The sequence below is a fragment of the Fukomys damarensis genome, unplaced genomic scaffold (assembly GCF_012274545.1).
Source record: "Fukomys damarensis isolate Sample0158 unplaced genomic scaffold, DMR_v1.0_HiC HiC_scaffold_33, whole genome shotgun sequence".
NCBI lineage: Eukaryota > Metazoa > Chordata > Mammalia > Rodentia > Bathyergidae > Fukomys > Fukomys damarensis.
The window spans coordinates 44,435,974-44,462,344 of NW_022900945.1; the positions used below are offsets into that span (position 1 = coordinate 44,435,974).

Sequence of the window (26,371 nt, forward strand, 5' to 3'; positions counted from 1 at the left end):
TTTTTTTTTTTTTTTTTTTTTTTTTTTTTTTTTTTGGGTACCAGGGATCGAACTCAGGTCCCTTCGCTTGCAAGAGGCAGGAGGTGGAACCACTGAGCTAAATCCCCAGCCCTCATTTTGTTCCTGTGTATGTTCCCTGTCTAGGTTGGTGACCAGATTGTTGAAATCAATGGGGAACCTACACAAGGCATCACACATACTCGAGCAATTGAGCTCATTCAGGCCGGTGGGAATAAAGTTCTTCTTCTTCTGAGGCCAGGAACTGGCTTGATACCTGACCATGGTAAGTAAAGTTGCTAAAAATCTACTGGTAGCTAAAAGGTTGTGTGTTAGGGGGCGGGCAGCAGAAGGAAAGGAATATCTGTTTGGATATTTTACTAGCTAATTCAGACATGAACACCAGAATCATCAAAAGCACTGACTTCCATTTGTTGGAATAGAATATATTTTGATTTCATCAGAAAGCATAAAATGCTTTTATAGAGAAGTGTGCCTATAAGGAATAAGAACATTAGAGGCAATTTAAATCACATAAAAAACAGTGAGCTTTCTCCCATCCCTGGTTAAATACATATTATCAACAAATGTTACTTATTTCCTTACAGTAAGGTGTTTGTTTCTTAATGAGTTAACACCCTAAGAATGTTCAGCTTTTCTGGTCACTTGTCAAAAGTTGCTACAGCCCTACCTAGAGCTACAAAGCTGGACCTGAGACCATGTCTGTGCTCCTGGACTGGTCTTAAACTTTCTTGGTTTCACTGTATGTTTTTGAACTTTCACCATGCTTGGAAATCACTGTGTTTTAAATGCATCAGCCTAAGAGTAACGCAGAGCCACACCCACTCCGTCCCGTCTCCTCTGGTGTCCCCAAGCCCATCACAGATTTTCTATACGATGAGCGTAGATAGCACCTCCTACAGTCCCCTTGCAGCTTATGATTCTCTGACTGTATTATCTTCCACCATCTGCTTGTAAATCATACATCCCAGTGACATCTTTGCTAACTGCACTGATTTTTTTTTCATATAGTCCTAGGCTTTTTCTCTTCCTTCTTCAGGTTTGGCTCCTTCCGGTCTGTGCTCCTACGTGAAACCTGAGCAACATTAAGGCTTTCAGGGCTTTTCTTGGTCTTTCCTTAAAAAGACTTGGTAAATTTGCATGTCTTATAAATCACTTCCTTCGTTTTCTTTTTAATTAAAAAATGATGCTATTAAATACATCCATTTCTATCTTCTGCACTTTTCAGTTTCCTTTTGACATTAAATTGGACAGCTTTATGCAAGAAATTTATTTATAAATGCCCATGAGCCTCATTCTGGTTACCACAGTTTGGTCTCCTTTATTAGTGATTTTGATATATCTTGATATATCCATTGACCACACCTTCATTAGCCTCATGGACTAGGTAATTTGGTCCAGTTTTATTATTTATATGCTTCTGATTGGGCTTTACTAATTAAGAACTTACAGATTACATACTGTCTCACTAAATATACATAATTATAAAAATGAAGCATTATGTACCAAAAAGTCTACCCTTCAAGTATGTACAGATGTCTATAAACATCTGCCTTTCCAGAGATACGTAAACATGTATAAACTGTAACATACTCAGGCTGTTTAAACAGAACAATTCAAATGGCTGTCAAAGTTCAAAACTATGGTTCCTATTTATAATTCTAAAATGTAATGATGTTCCACTCAAATCACTTTTTAGGTGATTGGGATATTAATAATCCTTCACCTTCTGATGTGATTTATGATGAGCAGTCACCACTTTCCCCGTCTTCATATTCTGCTTCCATATTTGAAGAGTCTCGTGTGCCAGTAACTGAAGATTCTCTAATGAGAGTTCAGATATGTGAAAAGGCAGAAGAATTAAAGGACACTGTACCTGAAAAGAAAAGCACTTTAAATGAAAATCAGCCTGAGATAAAGCATCAGTCTCTTCTCCAGAAAAATGTGAATAAGAAAGATCCACCCAACAGTCATGGGCACAGTGACAAGAAAAATCTAAGAGTAGAAAATGGTGTTACACAGAGATCGGCTAGTCCCCAAAAGCCAGCTCACCACTACTCAGAGGAACATCTGGAAAACACTCCCAGTCCTCTAAAAAACGACCCCAAAAGAAGACCCAGAGATAGATCTCTCAGCCCTAGGAAAAGGTGTCAGATTGACACCAGGGCAGGCTCTGGCCAAGATCAGTATAGAAAAGGCAGAGGACGCTCTTCTAGCCCAAAGAGGAAGCAAAAAATCGAAGGAAGCAAAGAAGACTTGTCAAATGCTGAAGCCAAATTACTTGAGGGTGAGAGTCTCAGAGTAGCAGGCCCTGCTAGTGACAATGCCGAACAGCTCCCGGACGGGAAAGAAAGACCAGGTGTGATCAGCAAAAATCTGAAGCAGCGTCAGTTAGGAAAAGATAGAGCAAGGTCTCCAGAGAAAAAAAGCAAGAGAATGGATGAAAAAGCTGTTGCCTCCAAGAAGACCAGCAACACTGCTGGTAGAGTAGTGTCCGAAAGTGAAAAAGGAAAGAAAACCACCACAGGAGAAACACGTCCCAGTAAAGATAAAATAGTGAATGTCCAAATATCAGAAAAGAAGCTGAAACAGGAACCTGAAGAGAGGATGGAGTTAAATAAAGTAGAAGATCACAGAGGGAAAGAACTAGAGACAACTGACAAATGTAGAGAGAGGGGAAGGTTCAAACCTGAGAGTAGCTCTCCAGTTAAAAAAGCACCAATAATTCCAGGGCCCTGGAAGGTGCCGAGTGCAAATAAAGTCACAGGCACGACTGGCATGGCTGAGAAACGGTTGTGACCTTTAGCATAAAACAAAAACAAGTTGTAATCTTTTACTAAAAGCAGCATTTTCCCAGAAAATCTTTTTTTTTTTCAGAAATTCTGAAACACCTAAGAACCTTTTAATTTGCACAACAAGTTTCTAGGCTGCATGAAGGGCCAGCCTTTAGGACTGCTGAGAACCAACCACCCCTGGCTGGCCGCCTTCCTTCCACTCAGGAAGGAGCTGTGTCCCCACATGCTCCTGCCTGCTCGTCTCCGTGGCTGTCTGACAAGTGACACGTTGATGCTAACTGTGGTCCAGACTCACTTCGTATTTGTGCCGTTATCTGCTGTCTAATGTCTGTTTTCCTTCTCATTCAGATATTTCCACAGTAATGAAACAGGTTTGGCTTGGAAGTTGGTGTTCTCAATAGCATGTTGCATGTTCACGGAGAGAAATATTTGAGTCCTGCACAAGAGATTGTTCGCTTATCATTCAAACTAACAGCTACTGATAAGTCCCAGTTTAAAAGTGAAACTCCCAAGCATCACTGATGTAAAGCAAAAGGTCAAATACTTATGCTTTAAGCTTTTTTTTTTTTTTTTAATTTGGCTGGATAAGGTGTTTCAAATAACTGTTACAGATCCTACAACCGAGTGTTCAAAACGAGAATTACTGAATCCTGGGTCACCCTTTCTCATTACGAAACCACAAAGCAGCTTGCAGAAGTGCTGCTTACTGTTCTTTAGAGAGAAACTGCCACTTACCTATTTTTGGATATTTGGATTGCATCTAATCCTAAAATCATCTGTCTTTAATAGAAAATACATTTTTGAAGAGTCAGATTATAGATTGGGTGAGGGACTTAATCACGAAACCATTTTCCCAGTCCATTGCCAGATACAGAACCAGCTCACGCGGCAGATGCAGGAGCCCAGTGTTAGCGCAGAACCTGGGTGCGGCCTACCCGGCACGAACATGGTAGACAGTGTGTGCTGGGTCTTTAACTTCTAGTTACACTAACTTTCTTACCGAAAAACAGAGCGAGGTTAAGCACCTGCTTAGCTTGTACCCAGAGTTCTTTTTTAAAAGTCTAGTGATGTGCGCTGGAAGGTAGAGATAGTTTTTAACTCCATGAAAATAGGTCCAGGTTTTACAAACCCCTGAAGCCGCATTCAGCAGCATCTATAAAGGCATACTTGCAGCGTAAGCGCATTTTATGGAGTATTTAAACACATTTGTGCTGTCTCCCTGAGTTCATCTTGTGAAACGTTCTGTCCAGGCCCATCCTTCCGCACATCTGACTGTGAGATTCCTACAACAGCTGTGCCAGCCCTGTAGACAGCACATGCTTCCCAGAGTGAGACTGACCCACCCATCTACTGTAATTACTTGAATAGAGAAAAATTAGGAGGCTTGACTGCTAACAATTTAGTAACAGAAATGATTTATTTTCCCTATAGTCCACAATTAGTGATACAAATCCTATTTTTATCATTCACTGACATAACTTTGATGTCATGTTGTCTGACGTGGCTCCCCTAAGCAACCTGTCACTGTACTGATTATATACTGACTTAGCAACGTGGCCTTGGAATGCTGAGCAAAACATGGATGTACTGGTTGTAAATGTTTATATATGTACAGTACCTTTATATATACACTTAAGGTTCTGATTAGAGAAAGATCTGTAAATTGCTCGTTATTTTTTATATAGATATTAAAAAAAACAGTTCATGACCTGCATTTCTTTGACTTTTGGCTTTGCTTATGTTGCTTTCTACCTGTGAAGCTAGACTTGTGGAGCTAGTTCTCAAAAAAGATTTTGTCCCTCCTAGTAACAGTCCTACATTCAGGAAGATTCTTAAAATCTTCCTGTCCAGTGAGACTTTTATACATATGTTGAGATCTGAATTAAATATATGTATTTTTCACCTTTCACTGTAAAGAAAATTTTTCTTAAATAATTTGCTACTAAAAAAAATCTGTCCTCCCTAACCTAATAGTTTAAGAAAGTTTATCTTACTATTCACTAACTAGACAGTTGTACTGCTACAGCATAAGTCCCATTACCACAAGGTCACAGAATTCTGTTTCATTGGATTGTGGCAGTCCAGTGTTGTTCTTACAACATTGTTATTTTATTTACTTCAAGAATGAAGTGTTTTGGGTGGGGGGTGGGGGGTGTGGCTCAGTGGCACCACACCTGCCTCACAAGTACAAGGGTCCTGAGTTCTATCCCTGGTACCCATCCCAAAAGGTGTTTTGACTTGATTCTGTTTAATTCTTAACCTACTTGAAGACCTCAGTTAATTTAATGGCTTTTGAGAAAAATAAATTTCTACCTACCTTGCATTTATTCTCACTAAATATAAAACTTGGTCCCTAGTTCCCAGGCCCCCCAGTGAAGATGTGGCTGTTTCCTAAGCAACCTGTGTATAACTTGTGTTCTAGCAAAAGCTACAGGAAGTACCTGCAAGACCGTTCCCCCAGGGCTGGGGTGGAAATGCTGTCTGTTGATTGCTGAGGCAGAAGAGTTGTGGGATACTACGAAGTCTCACCAGGAAGATTAGGTGGCTGAGATCAAAAGCACTGTCTTCAAACGTAGTTACATCAATCCTTGCAGGATTCAAAGGGTCAACTCTTGGGCCAGGGATTTAGCTCAGTAGTTCCACTGCCTGCTTTGCAAGTGCAAGGTCCTGAGTTGTTGTAACAACAACGACAAAAACAAGGGGTCAACTCTTTATTTCAGAGTCCTAGACTAAAAAAGCACTTGGCTTACTTTTACATGAGAGTATCTTGCTATGAAGAAAGGACATAAACAAGCTATTTTCATGTAAAAATAAAAGCCATGGGGACTGTTCAATATGTCCACTATTCACAGAGTTGGTTTTAAGAAAGCAAGGAGTATTAAGATTGAGAGTCTGCCTATTGAAACTGGAACTTATCCCACAGTGTGCTCCTGGAGCTAAAGAACACTGGTACAGACAGACTCGTCACAATATGTGATGTTCCAGCCCGTAGGAGGATTATATCATGCTCCAGTGCCTAAAAACCATCTGTCTTTTCAAAACAGTAATGTCTTTATTTATCCAGGTAAAATTTCTGGTTCTGCTGCTAGAGTTTATCAGCAATATATGACTTATTTAAAGCATGCCATAATTATTACACGAAGTCTACAACCTTCAGTTAGCTCAATTAGTTTAGGATCTCCATTAACTTGCATGTGTTTTCACTGTTGCTACGCAAGCAGCATTAAGTATAAGAAGGAAGTGTGAAGGCTCATCAAGATGGAATTCCATTAGGAAACCCTGACTCATTCTTAGTTATACATTGAAATACAGACACAGAGACACGCTACAAGTTAGCCTTAAACTATGTCAGAGAATCCCGTGGATATGTGTCTAGAACATTAACATTAAAGCAAGCCAAACAATTAGCAAATTCGCAAATCAGCAAATTCGCAAATCCAAATGTTCATGTTGTTCTTAGTATAAGGACAACCATTTGTTCCCTTGGGCAATACCTTATGGCAGCTTATAGGCTCAAGACACTCTGCAGGAAAGGTATAAAATTACTGCACATTTGGGACACTCAAACTTCATCATTCAATACGGACACCAGTAACTGCAAGAAGCAAAAGATTACTTAAAATTGCTAGTTAGTGCATACATAAAATTTAATGAATTTACTTTTTGATCTTCCCAAATCACATGCTACATTTCAGAGCAAAACCTCCATAACCTACAATAAGTATGTAGATCTAAAAAAATTTCAAAAATGAATTTAATTTGGAAGAAGTTTATTTTTACAGTGCATAGGTCCACTTACCTCTAAACACCTTGAACCAAAAGTAAAAATATAAACCAATAAACTTGTACTTTGTAAGACATCCTTGTATTTAGAATTTTTCTACATGTCCCTGAAAGTCAAGAAAACCATATCCCAATTAGGTATTGTTATGCAACTTTTCAAACTTTATGTGGGCCACAGTCTATATATTTAGGGAGTTTGTAGAGCATACCCCATGGCAGTTATAAGAGGGTAATTTCCCACAGTACAACAGCAGATTTAAAAATTAAAGCAATAGCTATTTTTCTTACACTTTTATGGTTATTACTATTACAATTAAATTATGACTAGCTTAACCTATCTGTTTTCACATCTTGGTTTAATCATTCATCCTTTTCTGGGAATCAAAAGCACACGTTCCTAGAAATTCTTGTACAGGGATAAGTGAGGCAGGAGGACCACGGGTGATCTAGCCCTTCCGTCCTATCAGAACGAAGCACATGAATGGTAACAGACTTGAGGTCCGGCCGAACTGCACACGGATCAGTGCCATGCAGGTAACTGTTAGCAGAGAAAGCTCCTTGAAGGAGCTGACAGCAAAGCGCCCAGAGAGGCATCGCCGGGCAGGCGGAAGCGGCGCGCTTTGCACAGTGAGAACTGGCTCTCCAGAACAGCGGTTGGATGAAGAGAGGATGCACAAGCAGGCGAGGAAGAGAAAAGTCTGAGAGGGAGGCAGAACTGGCACTGGAAGGCCTGGGAAAGCCGAGGAGGATTGGAATAGGAATGCTTTAAGGAAAGCTTCCATATTTTAGGCTGACCTGTGTGGCCGGGGAGAAGTGACTGTAGTAGGCGATACGGAAACTACGGGAGTGTGCCAGCCATGGACCGGTAACTCGGGGTCACATGAAGCAGGCTTAACCTAGTGGCAAAGGACACACAACTTATGTGAACGTGTGGCCCGCTGCTCACTCAGCAGCACATAGACTAAAACTGCGTGTTGGCCAGGGATTTAGCTCAGTGGTTCCACCGCCTGCCTTGCAAATGCAAGGACCCGAGTTTGATATAAATAAATAAAAATGAAAATAAAATTGCATGTAGTAACGCACGCCTGTGATCTCAGCACTCAGGAGGCTGAGGTAGGAGGAACACAAGTTTTAGTCCATGGGCTGGGGATTTAGCTCAGTGGTTCCGCTCCCTGCTCCAAAAGCTTAAGGTCCGGAGTTCAAGCCCCAATACCAAAAAAAACAAGTTTTAGTCCAGCCAGAGCTACACGGTAAGACCTTTCTCAAAGACATACAAACAAAAAAAAAACTTTGGCGCCTTTGCTTTGAGCAGCTGGGTAAAGTTATTGGTAGTTACTAGGGTAGGGAAAACATTTACTTTCCCACCTTAAAAAGAATGAAAAAGCATCTTTAAAGGATATTAGAGGGCAACAAGCAACAAAGGACAGTAGAGTTAAACAGGCAGCCTTGGTACTGTCCCAGATGACTTTTGAGGCAGTTTCTACACTGCTGTAGGAAAGGAAAACCCAACAGAACCAAGCAGTCTACTGAGCTGAAAGGACAGAACTGAGCATTTGGGCCAGGGTGGCTAGAATTGGCAGAGCAGAGTACCAAAGAAAATGCACTACACAGAGGGGAGAGCTGCGGAGAGGCTCCTTGGAAGCCTCAGCTGAGCCTGATGAGCCCAAGCAAAGGCACAAACAGCCAAGAACAGGAGGAGGCAGAAAATGAGTTTCACACAGGGCTGGGAGTAGCTCATGCTCCCACAGCCGGAGATGAAAAGCCCCAGGCAATAAAGCAGCAGGTACGATTCAGTACACAAATCTGCTGCTTCACAGTGCAGAAAAGCGGCCCCAAACTTAAGACCCCTCTGACCCACCTAACCAAAGCTTGAAAGCAAGCTTTCCAAATAAAGCTCAAGAACATTTAAATGATTACAAAAAGACACAAGACCTAATGCCCAAAATGTAAACTTCATAAATACAAAATCATTAGCATGTAAAAGCATGAAAATGTGGCCTCAGAAAAGAAAGAAAAACGTTAAACAAACTTACTTAAAGGTACAACAAAGGAAACCTTCCAAAATTATAAAGGAGACTAGAAAAACACCAGTGAGCAGGTTAACTGTAAGCAGCTTAATATGCATGTAAATTCAAGTTCTATGTAGTGGGGCCCAATGTAAAAAATTATTTTAAGGAATGTCAGTGTTTTTCTCACTTGACAATGTGAAAATACAAAACATGCAAGTTATAAATCCATAGATTCAATAAGAAAAAACAAAACACTCATGACAAAAACTATACCAGTGCACAATACACATAATTTCCACAAATTTTATGGTAAAGATAAAAATCTTAGAAGCAGCCAAAGTTTAAAAAAAAAAAAAAAACTAAGTGAAAAAAGTGAGGCAAACTTAGAACACAACCCAAGGAACAATGAAATGGCTACGTCTTTAAACCTAGACTTTTACATGTCGTGGAGGTATTTTTATATGTCAAGTTCCAGAACTACTACTCAACAAGGTGGGCCTATGCACCTTGCTAAAAGGATTCCAGTTTATCTTCAAAACAAGTTAAGTATTAATGGGCTCTCAATGACAAAACTTATGACACATGCCCTTGAGAAGAATGGGTTGTTCTTGGGGAAGGGAAAGCGATATGTAAGAACAGAAGCATCAGAAACTTGTTCAAAAAACAAACGAGGTCAGTTTAGGCAAGGTTGGTGGCAGTGGGACAGAGAAGAGTGGACTGATGAGAAAACACCTAGAAGGTATCCACAGACCTGGTGACTGACGGGATGCGGGCTATGAATAAGGAGTCAAGTGATCCCCCCACGTTTCTGAAATCATCAACCTCATTTACACTGGATTTTACCCAGGTGAAAAATAATTTAAACCGACTATACACCAGCAAAACTGTAGCTGAAGAGCACCTACTGCAATTTGCTGTGCAAAAGTAGCAGATAAAAATACAACAGCTTTATTTTGCCAAGAGAAATAGACAAAGGCATCCGCTTTCTCCATCTGAAATCTGCCCTGAGCTCAATCTTGTATTTGAGACAGGTGCTACTGTTCCTAACTGGAATAGTAAAACTAGGGTTTCTATGAGACTCTGAAACACCGCTACTAAACAGGTCTTTGTACAGGTGCGTCACTGTCATGTCCCACACGGCATTTAGAAAAGCCGCCTCTGATCCACTTGGGTCAGCGACCTTGCTTCCTATGTTTATATCTTCAGGGTTAGAGATTTTAAAGGGACTTTTAAGTAGTAATAACATGTTTATCGAGGATTCACTACGTGCTTACATACACTTAAGTACTACGCAGCTTACATGATAATCTCAACCTGATTAGGTAGATTTTATCCCTTTTTTAATAGGTGAAACTGAAATGCAAAGATGTTCATTTGTCCCAGATTAGGAAGTTAGTAAGTGGCAAGGCCAAGGATTTGAACCCAGAAAGGTCTGATCTCAATCCCTAGACGTAAAGCTTGATATGTAAGCCTTACAAATCTTTCTGCATACAGAATATGTACTACCAATATAATGATCTTAAACGAACAGGTGCTTCACAAGTACAAAGCAGGTTTCACAAAACCTTGTAATTAAAATGTTCAGGCTTTCAGTTTGCCTCCCGAGATCCTTCAAAGCGGGTAACTTAATGAGTGAGAATGTGGGGGCTTGCATTAGCATACGGACACGTGTGCATCTGTAACAGGAGATGCTGAGAAGAGAACCTATATCGCCAAAGGCCCAGTGGCTTGGATAACTACGGATACTGGGGACCTGAAACTGCACTGAGGGTTGGATACATCAAGTTGCATGACAGATAAAACTATTAACATGGAAACCACATCGTATGATGGACACAGAGTAGGAAACGTACACTTACATTTCTCTGGGTGAATTACTGAGGTTATTATATGCATGACTTACCAGCAATTGTACTTATTAGAATTAGCTCATTAAAGATTTTTCCACAGCTGAACCAAAAACGACAGCTTGAAAAGATTTTTTCCCTTCAGCCAAAATAAAATAGCCTAGAAACTGAAACTCTCCAGTAAAGTTCTTCTTTTATTTGGGTTCAACCTAAAATAGTTTGACTCTCTTTGATAGAGAAATCTCCAATTTCATAGAGTGTAATAGAAAAGTGCTGAATGAATTTCCATATTTCCAGTAAAAAGATACTTGCTTCATGCTGTGGGCATCTGCCATCTTTATCCAAAAAGCCTAGTCCAGTAAATGTAACGGTCACAGTTCTAAAGTGCCCAGAATAAACTCCCTTACAAAACTGTCCTCGTGTCCCTGTAACACAGACAGTCCTTAGTCTGCTACGACGCGTGCTGTTTGAACCCGGGTTTTAGCACGCACACCCCGGGGAAGGGTCGCTCCTCTGAGAACAGCGTCCGTCAGCTCCGACAGAGCTGAGAGCACCTCTGCATGTGAAGCGGCACACGGCAGGCGGGGCTCATGCGGTCTGTGGCCATCTCGCTCCTTAAAGGTCAGCGCCGGGCCAGCCAGGGGCGGGATCCAGGCGCACGACTCAGCTTATGACTTAATTTTCCACAGCTAAAAAAAAACAACAACAACAACAACAAAACCCCACCAAAAAAGATAGTTTTGAGACAGGTAGGATACAAAGGTACATTCACTGACTATGAACTAAAAACCCTTTATGTAAGAAGAAAAAAACCAGAATATCATGGCGAAAAAAACATTAAAAACCTCTGGATCAAAAATGACATATTGTAGTCCCTGTGATACTGATGTCCATTCATTTTACCTCTGTGTATTTCCCTAGACCAGGGAGGGTCTTATCCAGCGCACACTACTGACATGAAACTCAAACATTTTGTTCACTCAAGTGTTCAGTCTACTGTACTTATAAAAATGAGGAACAAAGCCTGTGCTCTACCATTCAAAATGCCTGCTGCTTTACTCGTTTCCCTGCCAGCCAACCCACACAACATGCAAAAAGCACATTATTACACACAGTAATTCTAAGTCTAAGATGCTGGAGTAGTAATCACACTTACTCTTATATTAAATCCTAGAAGATCACTTATAACTCCTGAGACAGCAGAAAGAATAACCACTCTTGTGATATTGTAGATTAAGGGATTCATCGTCAGCCCATAGAGTCTAAATGGTGTGTCCAGCTCCTATGAAACATGAAAGGACTGAAATGAGACATGGTTTTCAAAAGCAGTTAGTAATTTCCTGCTGTTTTTTTAAGTCTTGGGTGCAGATGACTGCTTAAGGCTCTCTCACTTTCATGTTCCAGAGCAACCTTCAAAAATTCCATAAAGTACCCTGAACTACTTTTCCACGACCTTTATTTGTTAATTTACTTTTGCAGTACTGGGCATTGAGCCCTGGACCTCATACTGAGACACATCCTCAGTCCAATTTTTATTTTTTACTTAGAGACAGCATCTTGCTAAGTCACCTAGGGCTGCATTCAAACTTGAGATGCTCCTGTCTCAGCCTCCCAGAGTGCTGGTATTTCAGGACAGCATCACCACAAGTGGCTTACAACCAATGCTTTTTAAGGTAGATTAGAACAATAGTCATTTATGGTTTTATTAAAAAGTAATTTTAAAAAATATGATAGACATCAGCAGTCATCAGAAGCTGGGTAACACGATGGAAAGTTTTTCTTACAAAGTTATTACCATAAAACCATCATGTCGGTATTATGGCATCTATGTGCTATATATAGGATCTAAGAAGCAAAGCATTGCTTTGACTAATTAAAAATGAGCTCAATTCACTTTATTTTCCTATGTAAAAACATTACATGGGCCACACTGGAGAGTGAGTTCTCCTCGTGAGGACCCCGGATGGGTGTGCAGGTCCTGGTCAGTGAATTCCTGACAGGGTGTCTTGGCGAACACTGTCCTTCCAGAGGCCAGAAATGAGTCAGCGGCAGGTCTTAGAGACAGCACCGACATGGCCCTGGTGACGCTGCAGTGCAGCCCCGGCAGAGGAGTAGCGGTGGACACTGGTGTTGGTGGACACTAGCATATAACACGGGCCCAGACCACGCCCACGCCTCTGGGAGCAGGGAGGAGGCCAGCAACACAGAGCTGCAGCAGCAAGTCCCCGGCCGCGGGGAGGTGTGCCCATCTTGTTCGTGCACCAGCCTGCTGCAGAGATGACGGCGGGTAATCGCCTTAAGGCCTTCTAGCAGGTGGCAGGCTACACAACGCCCAAAGCAACACAACCAACGTGGTTCCTGACGGTAGCACACCGGGTCTGCCTTCACACAGGTCCAACCTCTGCCTTGAGGGACGTCCCTCCAAGGAAGCCCATGCCGACTCCTCGATGGGCAGGGGAGAAGGCCGCTCTCCTCCGGGACCTTGCTCTCAGCCTGCCTCGGCCGCAGCCTGGCAGCCTCGGCTCTGGCCCTGACCACTGCCTTGACCCCGAAGGACTTGGCCGCAGAGCCCTCCCAACTGGGGCACCATCCATGATTCGCTGTTTTCTCAGAGAAGTAGCAAATTTAATTTGTAGTAAAAGTATATCAAAAGATATGACTTACTTTTAACAACTTGGTGGACAGCTTTAATACATTGTTTACTAGAGTGAGCTGTTCTTTCTTATTTGGCTTTTTTTCCATCTTAAGATATAAATTAATCTAAGGGAAGGAACAGAGAGATTAATTTCATAGGAAAAAATAAAGACACATATGTATACTGCACAAAATCCAACAAATTTTAAGGATCATGTTTTCAAGTAAAACAAATTCTGAATTTCCAGCAGCTCTCTCTATAAAGACCACGTCATGTACCCTGGCACTGCCAATCAGCTGCCCTTTAGCAAAGAAAAACTACTTAGTGAAGAAAAAATAACAAAGCAGTTTAAACATCAAAACAGTGAAATCTTTACTTTTTAATCGCAATGCAATAATATTAGCAGGAGGGCCGGGGATTTAGCTCAGTGGTGCTGCTGCCTGCCTCACAAGCACAAGGTCCCAAGTTCAATCTCTGGTACCAAAAAAAAAAACTAATAATAATAATAATAATAATAATAATAACAACAATATATCAGGTAAGCTCCTTGAGTTCAAAACTATATGCTATTCATCTTGGTATCCCCCAAACAATCTAACACTTGTAGAAAAAAGATAGCTATTTTAACTTACTAATTCCTTATTTTTTCGTCTTACAGGAAGAATCCTCCACTTTAATTTTAAGGTTTAAAAAAAGAGATTCCAAATGTGTTTACTTGAAACTTTATGGGTAAACTCAAAATTATAATCAAAGTTAAAAAAGAAATCACCTTATGGACTCTGTATTTATAAGAACTATTTCTCAAGGCTGGTGTGGTGGTGCACACCTATAATCCTAGCACTTATTCCTAGCACTTGGGAGGCTGAGGCAGGAGGATCACCGTGAGTTGGAGGCAAGCCTGGACTACACAGTAAATTCAAGACCAGCCTAGACTACATAGTGAGACCCTGCCTCAAAAAAATTAAATTAAAAATAAATGACATTTTTTCCGTCTTAGTATATATTCAATGCATTCTATAGCTGATACAGAAAGAAACAAGAAAAAAAAGCCAAAAGAGAGAAACAAGCTTATTTTACATAGTAAATGACAAGTACTCTAAAGATCCAGTATTTGATGTAGAATATAAGATTAAAAGCACACTCCACTACCAACAATAAAAACATCCTTACAGTACATGAAGTAATCACCTCATTAGATCTTAATTTTCACAGTCTCAGGAGCAAGTGAGGAAGATGTAATACCCATTTTAGAAGGAGTAAACAACTGCAAAACAGCACAGTGACTTGAGAGGTCAAACTGCTCAGAAAGCGACAGCCAGTGACTCAACCCTGACCCCTGGGCATCAGGAATACGTAATACGAGACCACCTTTAACCACTGAGCCAACTGAGGACCAGTCAATACCTGCTCTGTAAGTAATACTGAAACATTGCTGTATTTCTTATTGGTTTCAGATCCCAGTGAGGCCAGGCGTAGTAAGAAAAGCAGTAAAGCTGTTTCCCAGATCAAAAACTCCCAGTTATAAGCATCATTCAGGAAAGTTTTATGTCCTTGCAGAACCTATCGAAGGGGCCAAGAAAAGTTCAATTTATCATGTGTCTTAAAATCATATAATTGCTGCTTTATTCTACCAGTCATAGATTTTTAAGAATTCAATATTTTAATGTCTTAACATTCATAAATATCATTTATTTCATTATGTATTCCTCTAAGTTTCCTACATTTTGTTCCTTTTCATCAAAGACAGCCAGAGTTTTGAAGTAACAAAATATAACACAATAAGTAAAATAAGATAAATGCATTTCCAGCTACTGTAATCACTGCAGTCCACTCACAAGTGCATGATGACCATTGTTCAATCATTAGCTACCAAAAAACATGTGGCCCATTCTGTGGTCTGACTAAAAAAAACCCTAAGGATTAGTTAGAATCCAAAATAATAGCAGGGCCGGGGATTTAGCTCAGTGGTTCCGCTGCCTGCCTCGCAAGCGCAAGGTCCAGGGTTCCTCCCCGGTACCAAAACAAAACAAAAAACAACAACTGCAGCAGCAGCAACTACCATTCACTACGTGCTGATAATGTGTCAGGTCTTCGGATAAAGTTTTCGCTGCTTTTAAAATTGTTGACATAAAATTAGAGAAACTGATTCAAGAAAGCCCAACCAAGGCAAGCTAAATTCCTGAGAAATACAGAGAGCTTTCACAGAAACCAAAAGCCTTGTGAATAACAGGAAGTCACCAAGCAGCTGTCCTTTCCGCTCTCTGCCCGCCCATCTCCACTCCTCCCGAGCAGTCCCATCGCTCAGTCCCATTGCCTAGGAGGCCCAGGCTTTCTGCGTCCTCAGTGACTTTGACTTAAACCAGCTGTGGTTTGTCAGACGCCTCCTCAGAGACCCCGCTGCCTTCCTCCTCCAAAATCCATAACTGATAGCTCAGGCTCTCACTAGTTCTCATTTCCAAAGGACAGACTAGGTTTAGCTCAGTTGGGGTCAGGTTCAAGTTGGTCAATTAGTCATAAATAGGAGGAATAAAGGGCTGGGGATTTAGCTCTGCGGTGCCGACACCTGCCTCACAGGCACAGGACCCAAGTGGGATCGCCAGTACTAAATAAATAAATAAATATCAGCACAGTAATGCTTGGTAGCAATCGGGCCTACCTGCTCAGAAAAGTGATCCAATTTGTTGGGCATAATAGGTTACAAATATACAATCAAATTGGCACAAAATAAAATACAAAGAAAAATTCTTAAGTCAGGAAAAGAGTACATATTAATTAAAAAAAAACAGCAACAAGACTAATTGGCTTCTTAAGATACTGTAAAATATAGAATTCTAGAATCAGACTGGCACTAAAATAAATACTAATAAATAGGAGGAAAATAATGCCAGAAAAACAAAAATACAAGACAAAAAAGCAATAAAAAGGACACAGATGTGTTTAAATATAAATGAATAGTTGACTACAAAAAGACAATAATTACATCTTTGGGGAAGTGTGTGATAATGAGCAATAAAACAAAAGATGAAAGAGTAAAGAAGATGAAGTGTTCTAAGATCCTAGCACTATCAAGGAGGCTATAAATTAGTCAATTAATTAAACCATACAAATCAATCATTTATTAGATTCCTAATTGCTGAGGTTCCTACTAAAACAATAGTAAAAAAATGTATTACAAGTTAATGATGAAGATTAAATGACATACTAAGAAATATTTGATTAATAAAAACACGAAGGCACAATGAGAAGAGAAAAAGGAAAATTTAAAAAGTAGACCAGTCAGGAACAAACAGTATTCATAGTCACAGCCATTAAGTTTTTCTGGTACCAGGGATCAAACTTGGGACCTTATGCTTCGGAGGCAGGCGACAGCACCACTGAGCTAAATCCCCGACCCACAGTAATTAAGTTTAAATGAACAAGACATTGCAAATACCAAGGTTGGTTTAAAATATAAGTAATCACAAAAGTACATGATGATTACAAGAGACATGCCTAAAATACAAGAAAATAAGAGTGTAAAGATACAAATCCAAAAATAAAAGATAGCTTATGTACTTAATACCAAGTTGAAACATTAACAATATAGACATTTAATAAGATCACAAAAGATGAAAAAAAAAACTCTCAGTTATTGAGGGTCTACTAAGTTTCTTTTTCTGATAGAAGTTTTTGTTGCTTGGGGGCCAGGGATTTAGCTCAGTGGTTCCACTGCCTGCCTTGCAGGCTCAAGGACCTGAGTTCGATCCCTGGTACCAAAAAAAAAAGTTTTTTGTTGCTTTTTAAATTTTCAGATTAAAAGACTAGAAACAAGGGCCAGGGATTTAGCTCAGTGGTTCCACCACCTGCCTCACAAGCACAAGGTCCCAAGTTCGATCCCCAGTTAAAAAAAAAAAAAAAAAGAAAAAGAAAGCAACATGTGATTCTGAAATAAAGCAAAAACTGAAATAAATAAAAGGAAAAATAGACAAATCCACAATCACAGTAGACTTGAACATACATTTACTGATGGCTGACAGAATAAACAGACCAAAAAATAAGTGAAAATATAGGTACTTTCAGTACTATAACTAGTAAACTTGGATTAGTGAATTAATTATATAGCAATACAGAGAATACTGTTATCAACAATGGCAGAATACAAACTCTTCCAAAGTGCTGATGGAAGATTTAATAAAACTAAATATTTACTGTATAATAAAGGGAACCTAGACGTAGTTCCAAGAACTGAAGAGTCAATGTATGTTCTCTGACCACAGCAGGACTGAGTTATACCCAATAAATGGGAAAGAACAGGAGGAGCCTGACTCCTTGTACTGCAGAAAGAACCAAAAGGGCTTACAGCAGGAGGATCTGTCAAATGGACACAGGAAGTGGCCTCAACGGGCTGCCACTGGCCAAATCTGATATAGTAAAGGATTACAGCCCATGGACGAAAAATAACAATATATGATCTACATACAGTGTAATGAATGAGAAAGGGTTACCTGAAAGTGACGACTAATGTAGAGAAAATGAGATAGTTAGAAAATCACTATTTTGCAGTATCAGGGTCTGACAGCCTTATTATTAGTCAAAAATTGCTCACTAAAATTAAATTAGGACTCTCCTACAGTTTTAGAGTTTCAAATTTACCTATATTCCAATTTTAAGAAGTTAGAAAAACTAACAAGTAGCAAAAGAAATGGACACATTTAAAAATTTATACTTAAACACATAATTACCTGGTCTAATACAGGAAGTTAACCCTACAGAGAATTTCCACTGAAACACACATGAAACTTTTACCTGGGCACAACAAATGAAAGCAATGGAGAGTGTCAGTAAGAAGACCGAAGATACAACCACATCAACTGAGCGCTGGGGACCACGTCTCTGCAGAGTGAGACACAGAGGTTAATGTTCCAGGCAGAGACAGCAACAAGTCCTCACCTCATTCAACTCTGAATTTCACTAACACAGTGTAAAAATTAATGTCTAAAGGGTCGGGGATTTAGCTCAGTGGTGCCGCCACCTGCCTCACAAGCTCAAGGCCCCGAGTTCAATCCCCGGTACCAAAAAATTAAAAAATAAATAAATAAAATAAAAAAAATCAATGTCTACAAGAAGTTTCTGGTTTAGGACTTTAATACATTTCAGGCACCACTGAGTTGCAGTACTGAAATCCAGACCCTTCCAAACTGAGAAGTTGACTGACTCAATGTATTTTCAACTTGATTATTTCTCAAAAGTCAAAAGATGTAATACTCATCATTCTGCCCTAGGAAATCTGAATTTTCTCTTTCTAAGCCTTTTTCAAATTTGTCCAATTTTGCTGATGCATCACATCCGGTGTGGAGCCAAGTCTGTCAGCTACTGATGGAATCTCCAGCACCCAGGACCACTGGCCCAGTGGGCCACCACCGCCAGACTTTAAGGATGCTCTCTACACATTCTTGCACATATCTTACTGTTAATCAGATAAAACTCACCTTTAGGTAGGATCGCAGTGAGAGCCATATTTTAATGTTCTCCACCTTTTTAAGCCTGAAATGAGGTATTTCATATTTCTTTGCTTTTCTGGCAGAAGTGATATGACTGAAGAGTTTTGCAAATAAAAATCTCTAGAGAAAGTTAAAAAAAATCACAAAAAGTCCCCAGGATTTGTCAAAAAGAATGGAATTCTTACCAGTAATCACTAAGATGGATGTGAAAAAAAATTAACATCTCATTACCTTGTTGCTTCCAACGCATATATTATCACCCTTCTTCACAAAATGGTACACCCTTGACGTTCGTTAGGAATATCCTTTGGATACCTTTTGTGAACCCTCAACTACACAAACTCAAATGTTTATACATGATTCTTCTGGCTTACTTTCAAATTATTTTTCCATACAAAATCACATCATGCATACAACCAATATAGATATATTAAGTCACCAATCTAGAGCTCATCAAATTTCAATAAATCTCTGCCGGGCATGGTGGCGTATGCCTGTAACCCCAGCACTCGGGAGGCTGAGGCAGGAGGATCACTGTGAGTTCAAGACCAGCCTGGACTACATAGTGAGTTCCAGGTCAGTCTCAACTACATAGTGAGACCCTGTCTCAAAAAAACAAAAACAAAAACAAAAAAAATTTTTTTTCAATAAATTTTTCACTTGACCATCTCTCTCTCTCTGTCTGTCTGTCTCTGTCTCTGTCTTGCTCTCTTTCTCTCCCAACAGTCTCACTAACTCATTAAGTTGCCCAGGGTAGGCTCAAATTTGTGGTCCTCCTGCCTCAGCCTCCCAGGCTTAGTCCTTTTTTTCACAAAAATATTATCACTTTGAGGATTGTATGTTATGAATAAAAAACAAGAAATGTACATTGAGGTGCAGATGCTGGTGTTCACTACCTAAACCATTTATTTCCATACATAGGGTTCAGCAAAATTTCAGATTATGACATGTAATCTGTAGAGTCAATAACACAAATATTAAATCCACGGATACCAAAATCAAGAGAACAAAAGCAACTCAATGGAACATCATACAAAAAAAAAAATAAAAAAAACAAAAGAAAAAAAAAAAAAAAAAAAAAAAAAAAAAGAAAGAAAGAAATTTTACTTGTGTACTGACCTGTTTATATGTTCTCTCTGCCACACACATCATAAAAAAAAACATCCACGTAAGACACAATCTTTCAAAAAAATTAATTATAGACAAAATAATAATAGGTATAACAGGTGGAGCCCCACAAAAGAGAGTCAAGATCTCCTCAGCAGAAATGGACTTTAGTTGGTCAAAGCTCTTCTCCCGGAAAAGTCGATGCAAAAAAGGAAAAAATGCTAATCCAATGGTGACGACATTTCCCAGCATCTGATAACCTACTCCTTGCTGATATGCATTGACCTGGGAATTAATTTAAAATTTCCATCAGCATTGCATAACAAAGTGGAGATATGAGAAGCATTTATCAAAAGGTATTTAAAACATTAAAAACACATTTTAAATGAAGTACACGTAAAAATGATAAGCAAATCTGAGCTGAGGATAAGATCAGAGGTAAAACATGTGCTCCGCATGCACAGGGTTCAATCCCCAGCACCAAGGGAGGAAAAAAATACCTGCAGATTTACGGCTTATCATGGATCATGCCAAACTGAGACCAGGAATACTTACACCTGAACAACTTATCACGCTAATACAGACCTTGTGCAGCAAATTAAACAAATAAAACAGAACACTACCAAATAAAGACCGTGGCCACAAAATTTAAAATATGTGTGTCTTTTCAAAACAGAGCAATAAGACTAGGAATGGGGACGGGGATATAAGACTAGTAATGCAGCACAGTAGCAAGAATGCTTAGCATGCACAAGTCTCTGAATTTGATCCCTAGCACTGGAAAATGAGAAAAGAAAAAAGCATAGCCAATGTTCTTTTAATTGCCGAGCAGATTGTTATGTAACTCCCGATCATTAAGTACATTAGCTTTAAATCCGGAACTTAATGGATCTTACCCTGCTCATGATGATACCACTTATTTCCAACACAGACATATCCATCTTTTTGCATTCACTTCCTTCCCAGATTATTGCACTAACTCGATCAGAGGCAGGACTTGAGTTCTGAAGCCAGAATAAATGGTTCTGGGGAGAAAAATAAAAAGATGTTTCACCCACTTCCTCCCTCCGTGTGCTTTCCTTTCTCTTTTGTCCAGTTCCGAGTCTGTATTAGACAACCTTCATGATCTTATTAACCTATTCTCTCTCACACACAAAGCTCATCACTGCAAAACCACTTCTATGATGCCGATTTCAAGTCCTTTACTCTCTACTGAGCGGTTTTCTTACCTGAAGAGAGGCTAAATGACTTGTACAACGGAACTGGCCGGACTCCATCATGTCTGAAGCTGCTCACTGTTTTAAAGTCGTGGGAGTAATAAGATCAGTGTATTCACAGGCTGCTAAGAAGAAAGTATCTCTGGAGCAACGAGAGCTCCCCGGGAGTATAGTGAGTCCTCACCTTACAGCACTCAAGCTGCGAACTTTCCAGATACCGACGTCGCACTATAAACATTCGTAAAGGGGACCGAACTGCGGAAGCAGTGGCGTTGGTCGGACATCACCACGGATGTGCTGCTGCGTGCTCACTGCACAGAACAGTGCTCAATCCGGGAGCAAGAGGGAAAGCAGCGGTGACCTGGAGGGCGCTGCTAGGAAGCGCAAAGCAAGGTACACTGCGTATTTCTGGTGTGTAAGACTCACTCTGTTGGATTTATGGATGAATCTGACTTACGAACGTTCTCCCAGAACAGAACTCATTCCTAAGTCAGGGGTTTAATGTAGCAGGAAATAAGGCAGGTGCAGAGCTCCGACAGGCCACGTGAATATCTGAGGAGCTCTTTCTCTGGCCTAACAAGGGCACAGAAAAACAGGATGCTCAGGCCCAAGAGGAGACCTTCACAATGGAAGCAGCCCCCATCCTCCTCTGCCAGAGCTGGCCTATTCTTCAGGTACCAGCGCAAGTGCCATCTCCCAAACACGGTCCTCTCAACAGCCACATGCAGCACCAATTTTGCCCTTCTCTGAATTAAAAACCCTTACAGTCTGTATCGGACAAATCAGCCTCTCATTATAAGGTGCTTTTAATTGTGTTCTCTACTTATTTCCTGTATAATCATTGTTAAAATGCAAGTTTCTATAAAAGGGCCATACGGTATATTTATTCTCTTTCCACTAAAATGCTCAGCATAATGCTCATGAGCACTGATTTTGTTCACTGGTTCACTGATTTACCTAAAAAATTAATATTTAAGCATCTCTATGTAATAAAACATGTGCCATATTACTATGTAACATGTACTGCAGATACAATGGGTAACAAGATATACGTCCTTGTTGTCAAGGGGCTTAGACTTCTGGAGAAGACATGATTAAGTAAAATTCCTTTACAGCATGGTAAGGAAAGGAAGAGTGCTTTAGGTATATACAGGACAGGTTTTTTGAAAGAAGTAAATCACTCTAGAAAAGGCCTGCCCTAAATATAAAGAAGTGAGCCAAGGGATGGATATTAGAGAAAAGTGTGTCCCAGGCAAAGAAACCAGAACATGCAAAGGACCAGAGACACGAGACATAAAAATAAAGAAGAAAGGGAAGGAACTGCAGGCTCAGTTATGTCCAAGAATATCATGTGAGGAGCAGGACGGTAAAGGTCAGAGATGTGTTTTTATTAAAGCAAATAAAGCAACAGAAGCAAATAACCCAGAAGAAAGAAAAACGGATTTTAAGGACAATGGCATTATCAGATTGAATTCTGGAAATTGCACTCTGGCTGTAGTGAGAAAAAAGGATAGGCCAACCTAGAGAAGCTGCTCTAACGATCAGAACGAGGCTGATGAGGGACAGTGGAGGCCAGCACCACGCAAAGTGGACGGTGGCTAGGAGTGGAGACGGAATGGAAACAGGCCGGGCCTGGGGAAATGGAAATGACTGATCCGTTAGTGACATGGTGAGAACACCTTCCCCAGCTACTCTTGGATCTGTTTTAAAAGTATACTATAAATCTCAAAAATACTAAGGAGCTCAAGATCATGATGCCATGCACAGCTACAAAGGCCTGGGGCATTCAGAAGACTGTGAACCAGTGACCATGAAGAATATTCAGATTCAAACTTTGATATTAAAATTGGAGAAAGTATAAAATTTTAATGAGAAAATGTATGATGTTTCTGGTTATTTAAAAAATTATATAGATTTAATGAAGTGGGTTTTCCCCCCATAAAATGTGCAATTTGTGGTGTACTATCAAGAAAATAAACACACACACACACACACACATTTTTTTTTTTTGGTACCACGGATCAAACTTGGGACTTTGCACTTGCGAGGCAGGCAGCAGCACCGCTGAGCTAAATCCCTGGCCCCAAAATACAGTAATTTTTAAAATGTATATCCATCATTCATTATTATCTGCAAACATATTTAAGCTAAAAAACAAGACAACAAAGAAGAATCAGGACCACTGCCATCAGATGTGTAAAAAGTTGCTATGGGAACCACCTCCTAATCATTCAGTCTACCCAGCAGTGGCAGGAGCTGTCTCAGGACTCAACAAGCATCCCAGCTCCACAGGCCGCAGGCAGAGGCTGACCACCCCTTGAAGGGGGCTGGCAAGACTAACAGCACTGTGCCAACCACTTCATACTAGCTCAGCTATTTCCCAACACTCCTCAAAAGAATTATTACTGCCAAGTGACAGATGGTAAAAAAAATTTTTATAGATACAGAATGAATGCCTAAACTGGTTCTGAAGGCTAAAATACGTTCCATGGCTCTCCAATTCTAGGCTATCTGATTTTATAATAATATAAAACCTAAAATTAAAAGCACTACTTGATTTATAGATGAGGGAAGTAAGCAATGTCATCTTCTAGTAATCTATACATACTACTACAATGTCTGTGGGAATAGAAGGTAGACGTACCTTCAGACAAACCTGCACTCTCTTAGCTGGTGGTGGAGTACGCCTATAATCCCAGGACTCTGGGAGGCTGAGCAAGAGGACCCCACGTTCAAGCTCAGCTTGGGCAATTCAGTGACTTAGCAAGAACTTGTCTCAAAATAAAAAATGAACTAAGGATGTAGCTCAGTGCCAAGGCTGAGTTCAGCATCCATTACTAGGAAAACGAAAACAACAACAACAACAACAACAACAAACCTTTCTCATTAGTTTCAATGGGAAAAAGTACTAGGAAGAAAAATTTAGATCAGGGCAACTGTATGGAATTCTTGAATTCTCATCCCAACATCTTCACTTACAGGCTATGCTCAATTTCCCATCTCTAAATGAGGAATGATGGCATTTACTTTATAGGATTACTGCAAAGTTCAAAGAGGTAATATAGTGCCTGACATGAGTACATAGGAAACGCTAGCTCTTCTGACCACTTCCATCACAGACCTGCTGAAAGACATCTTCTTTGGGGTCACGCTTGGTCCCTGAGTGTAGGGTATTCACATGGTTCCCCTCGCTGTCACTGGTGACAGATGACCGGCACTCCGGGCCATGCAGTAGGTCATCCCATAGCATATCCTCAGTCTCTGAGTCATGGCGGGTGCTTTCTGAGTCTCTTCTTGACAGATTGAGGCTTCGAGAGCCACCACTCATGCCAGATCTAGAGCCCTTTAAAGGAAAATCTTAAGAAAATGTTTTTTCATTCATCTTTAATTATATATCTGAAATAAAATTAAAACAAGTTATCTATAGCAATAGCTAGCAAAAGTTTCACAAGTTGATCACCATGCTGTCATTGATTCACAGTTTTTGTGCAATAATACATCTTACTTTTATTTATTTAATCTTTGGGGGGGCGCTGAGACAGGGTCTCACTATGTAGTTGAGATTGACCTGGAACTCACTATGTAGCCCAGGCTGGTCTCAAACTCACAGCGATCCTCCTGCCTCAGCCTCCTGAGTGCTAGGATTATAGGCATGTGCCACCACACCCGGCAATAATACATTTAATATTTAAATGTTAAACTCTGTTGACCCTAGCAAGCAAGACGTAAAGGGACTCCCTCTAAGAACTCATGTATTCTTCAAGTTCAACTCAGGGATGAGTTCTTCTGCGATGAGAGCAGATCCTGTAAGGACACCCGGAGGACCCCACAATTGGCTTGGCTGGGCCTCTGACACACAGTGTCCCCTACTTAAATACTGAGATCCTAACTATGGATCTAGTGATGACCAAAGCCCAGCACCACCATGTTAAAGGATAATCAGGAGACAGAAGCACAGACACAGTTTCTCATGACTCCGACTATCAATCAAATCAAAGCAAAACGAAAACCACATCACCATCGTCTCTGAATCACCATATTCCACAGGCCCCTTAGCTTTCAAGACGAGATTTTGTTACTGCTCCCACCTTTCAGAGGTCCCCTCTCAGCGATATCAACCCCACTTATGATACTTAAAACTCCAGGCTAGGGGTACAGCTGAATGACACTTAAACTCCATACTCCAAGTGAATATTAAGTAACCGTGTCACCTCTTTCTGAGCATCATCGGTGATACTTTTATGAATAAAATCAAACTATAAAGAATTCATTCTTTTTCTAGGATTAAGTAGTCATCTATAAGTTGCTAAATAAGTAGACAGGTAAGTGGAGATAAGGAAAGGGTAGGCCTTTATAAACACCACCTTAGAGCAACCAATGAAAAAAAGGAATGGATGAAGTTGTTACTCTCAAAAATAGACCTTGAATGCTGATCTCTTAAGCGGATTCTTTACCTGGCTGAAGGCTGCTGATTCAAATTCCGATTCAGCCACACTGTCTGAGTCCCGTACTATATGACACCACCTTGTAGTGGTCTTCTTTACCTGCCAAAAATCAAACCAAGAAACAATAGGAAAACATGTTAAATACCTTGTTACTACTGAATGATTTAAGAATTTAACTTGTATAAACTAAAACAAAAATGACCTGAGAGTTTAGATGCCTGGAGAGTACTGATTTTCTATTCTTGACGTCACAATTATTGTCACTTGAAGCACCTTCCACACTCCTTCGCAGCAGGGTCATCTGTGTCCGGGCCTCGCCGTCGTCCTCACTGGACAGCTCATCTGAAACTCCGTTGCCCAAACGCCTGTATGCCTCCTAAGAGAGAACAGAAATACCTTCACAGGGACAGCCCCAAATACCCTGGAAACTGCATATGTGAAAAGTAAAAGGAAACTAAATCAAAACTAAACAAATCTACATATCACTTGATCTCAAAATTGAGAAAAATTTCAAAATTAAGGAAAACAAGAACTTGAAACTAAAACTGGCTCAAGTCAAACTCTGGGCCTAAATCACAACTCTTCTCTTTTCTGGCTATGTAACTTTGGGAAATTTATTCAATTTCTCTGGGTTTCCCCATCTGAAAAGTAATGACAATAAAAGCATCTGACTCACAAAGTTGTGGAAAAAAGGAAGTTTGTATGCGTAAAACACTTAGAACAATACTCAAAAAACATTAGTAGTAGTAATGGCACAATGAGTACCAGACTGAGAGCCATGGGCTAAAGAATAAGGAAAAAATAAAATAAACAGTTCAAGACTGAAAAATAAACAGAACACAGCATCTCTACCTAAACTTAGAAAAGAACTGGCTTAGCTCAGTGGTTCCACCGCCTGCCTCACAAGCACAAGGACCCAAGTTCAATCCCCAGTACCAAAAAAATAAATAAATAAAATAAAATAAACTTAGAAAAGAACTGGCTTAGCTCAGTGGTTCCACCGCCTGCCTCACAAGCACAAGGACCCAAGTTCAA

At 40.2% G+C, this 26,371-nt stretch overlaps 2 protein-coding genes across 11 annotated transcripts in view; one reads left to right on the plus strand and one right to left on the minus strand.

Annotated features, from left to right (window-relative positions):
- Positions 1-3,205, plus strand: part of Magi3 (membrane associated guanylate kinase, WW and PDZ domain containing 3) — a 101,210-nt gene extending 98,005 nt beyond the window's left edge. Inside the window, exons 21-23 of one of the 3 annotated variants that reach the window (XM_010631268.2) lie at positions 145-283; positions 1,058-1,148; positions 1,718-1,791. In XM_010631268.2, coding sequence (XP_010629570.1) covers positions 145-283; positions 1,058-1,107 — 189 coding nt within the window. In that variant the 3' untranslated portion in view covers positions 1,108-1,148; positions 1,718-1,791. Of the gene's footprint in view, positions 1-144; positions 284-1,057 lie in introns of all 3 variants that reach the window. The other 2 variants (XM_010631266.2, XM_010631267.2) reach the window with 2 other exon arrangements.
- Phtf1 (putative homeodomain transcription factor 1) overlaps positions 3,176-26,371 on the minus strand; it is a 48,524-nt gene continuing 25,328 nt past the window's right edge. For 4 of the 8 annotated variants that reach the window (XM_010631262.2, XM_010631257.2, XM_010631263.3 and 1 more), the window contains 12 exons: positions 25,539-25,712; positions 25,346-25,435; positions 24,013-24,234; positions 20,571-20,699; positions 19,687-19,959; positions 18,556-18,687; positions 17,873-17,959; positions 14,492-14,647; positions 13,117-13,212; positions 11,609-11,734; positions 5,255-6,408; positions 3,176-3,249 (listed from right to left, as the gene is read on the minus strand). In XM_010631262.2, coding sequence (XP_010629564.1) covers positions 6,376-6,408; positions 11,609-11,734; positions 13,117-13,212; positions 14,492-14,647; positions 17,873-17,959; positions 18,556-18,687; positions 19,687-19,959; positions 20,571-20,699; positions 24,013-24,234; positions 25,346-25,435; positions 25,539-25,712 — 1,518 coding nt within the window. In that variant the 3' untranslated portion in view covers positions 3,176-3,249; positions 5,255-6,375. Of the gene's footprint in view, positions 3,250-5,254; positions 6,409-6,642; positions 6,704-7,703; positions 11,142-11,608; positions 11,735-13,116; positions 13,213-14,491; positions 14,648-17,872; positions 17,960-18,555; positions 18,688-19,686; positions 19,960-20,570; positions 20,700-24,012; positions 24,235-25,345; positions 25,436-25,538; positions 25,713-26,371 lie in introns of those variants that run through there. The other 4 variants (XM_010631258.2, XM_010631259.2, XM_010631261.2 and 1 more) reach the window with 4 other exon arrangements.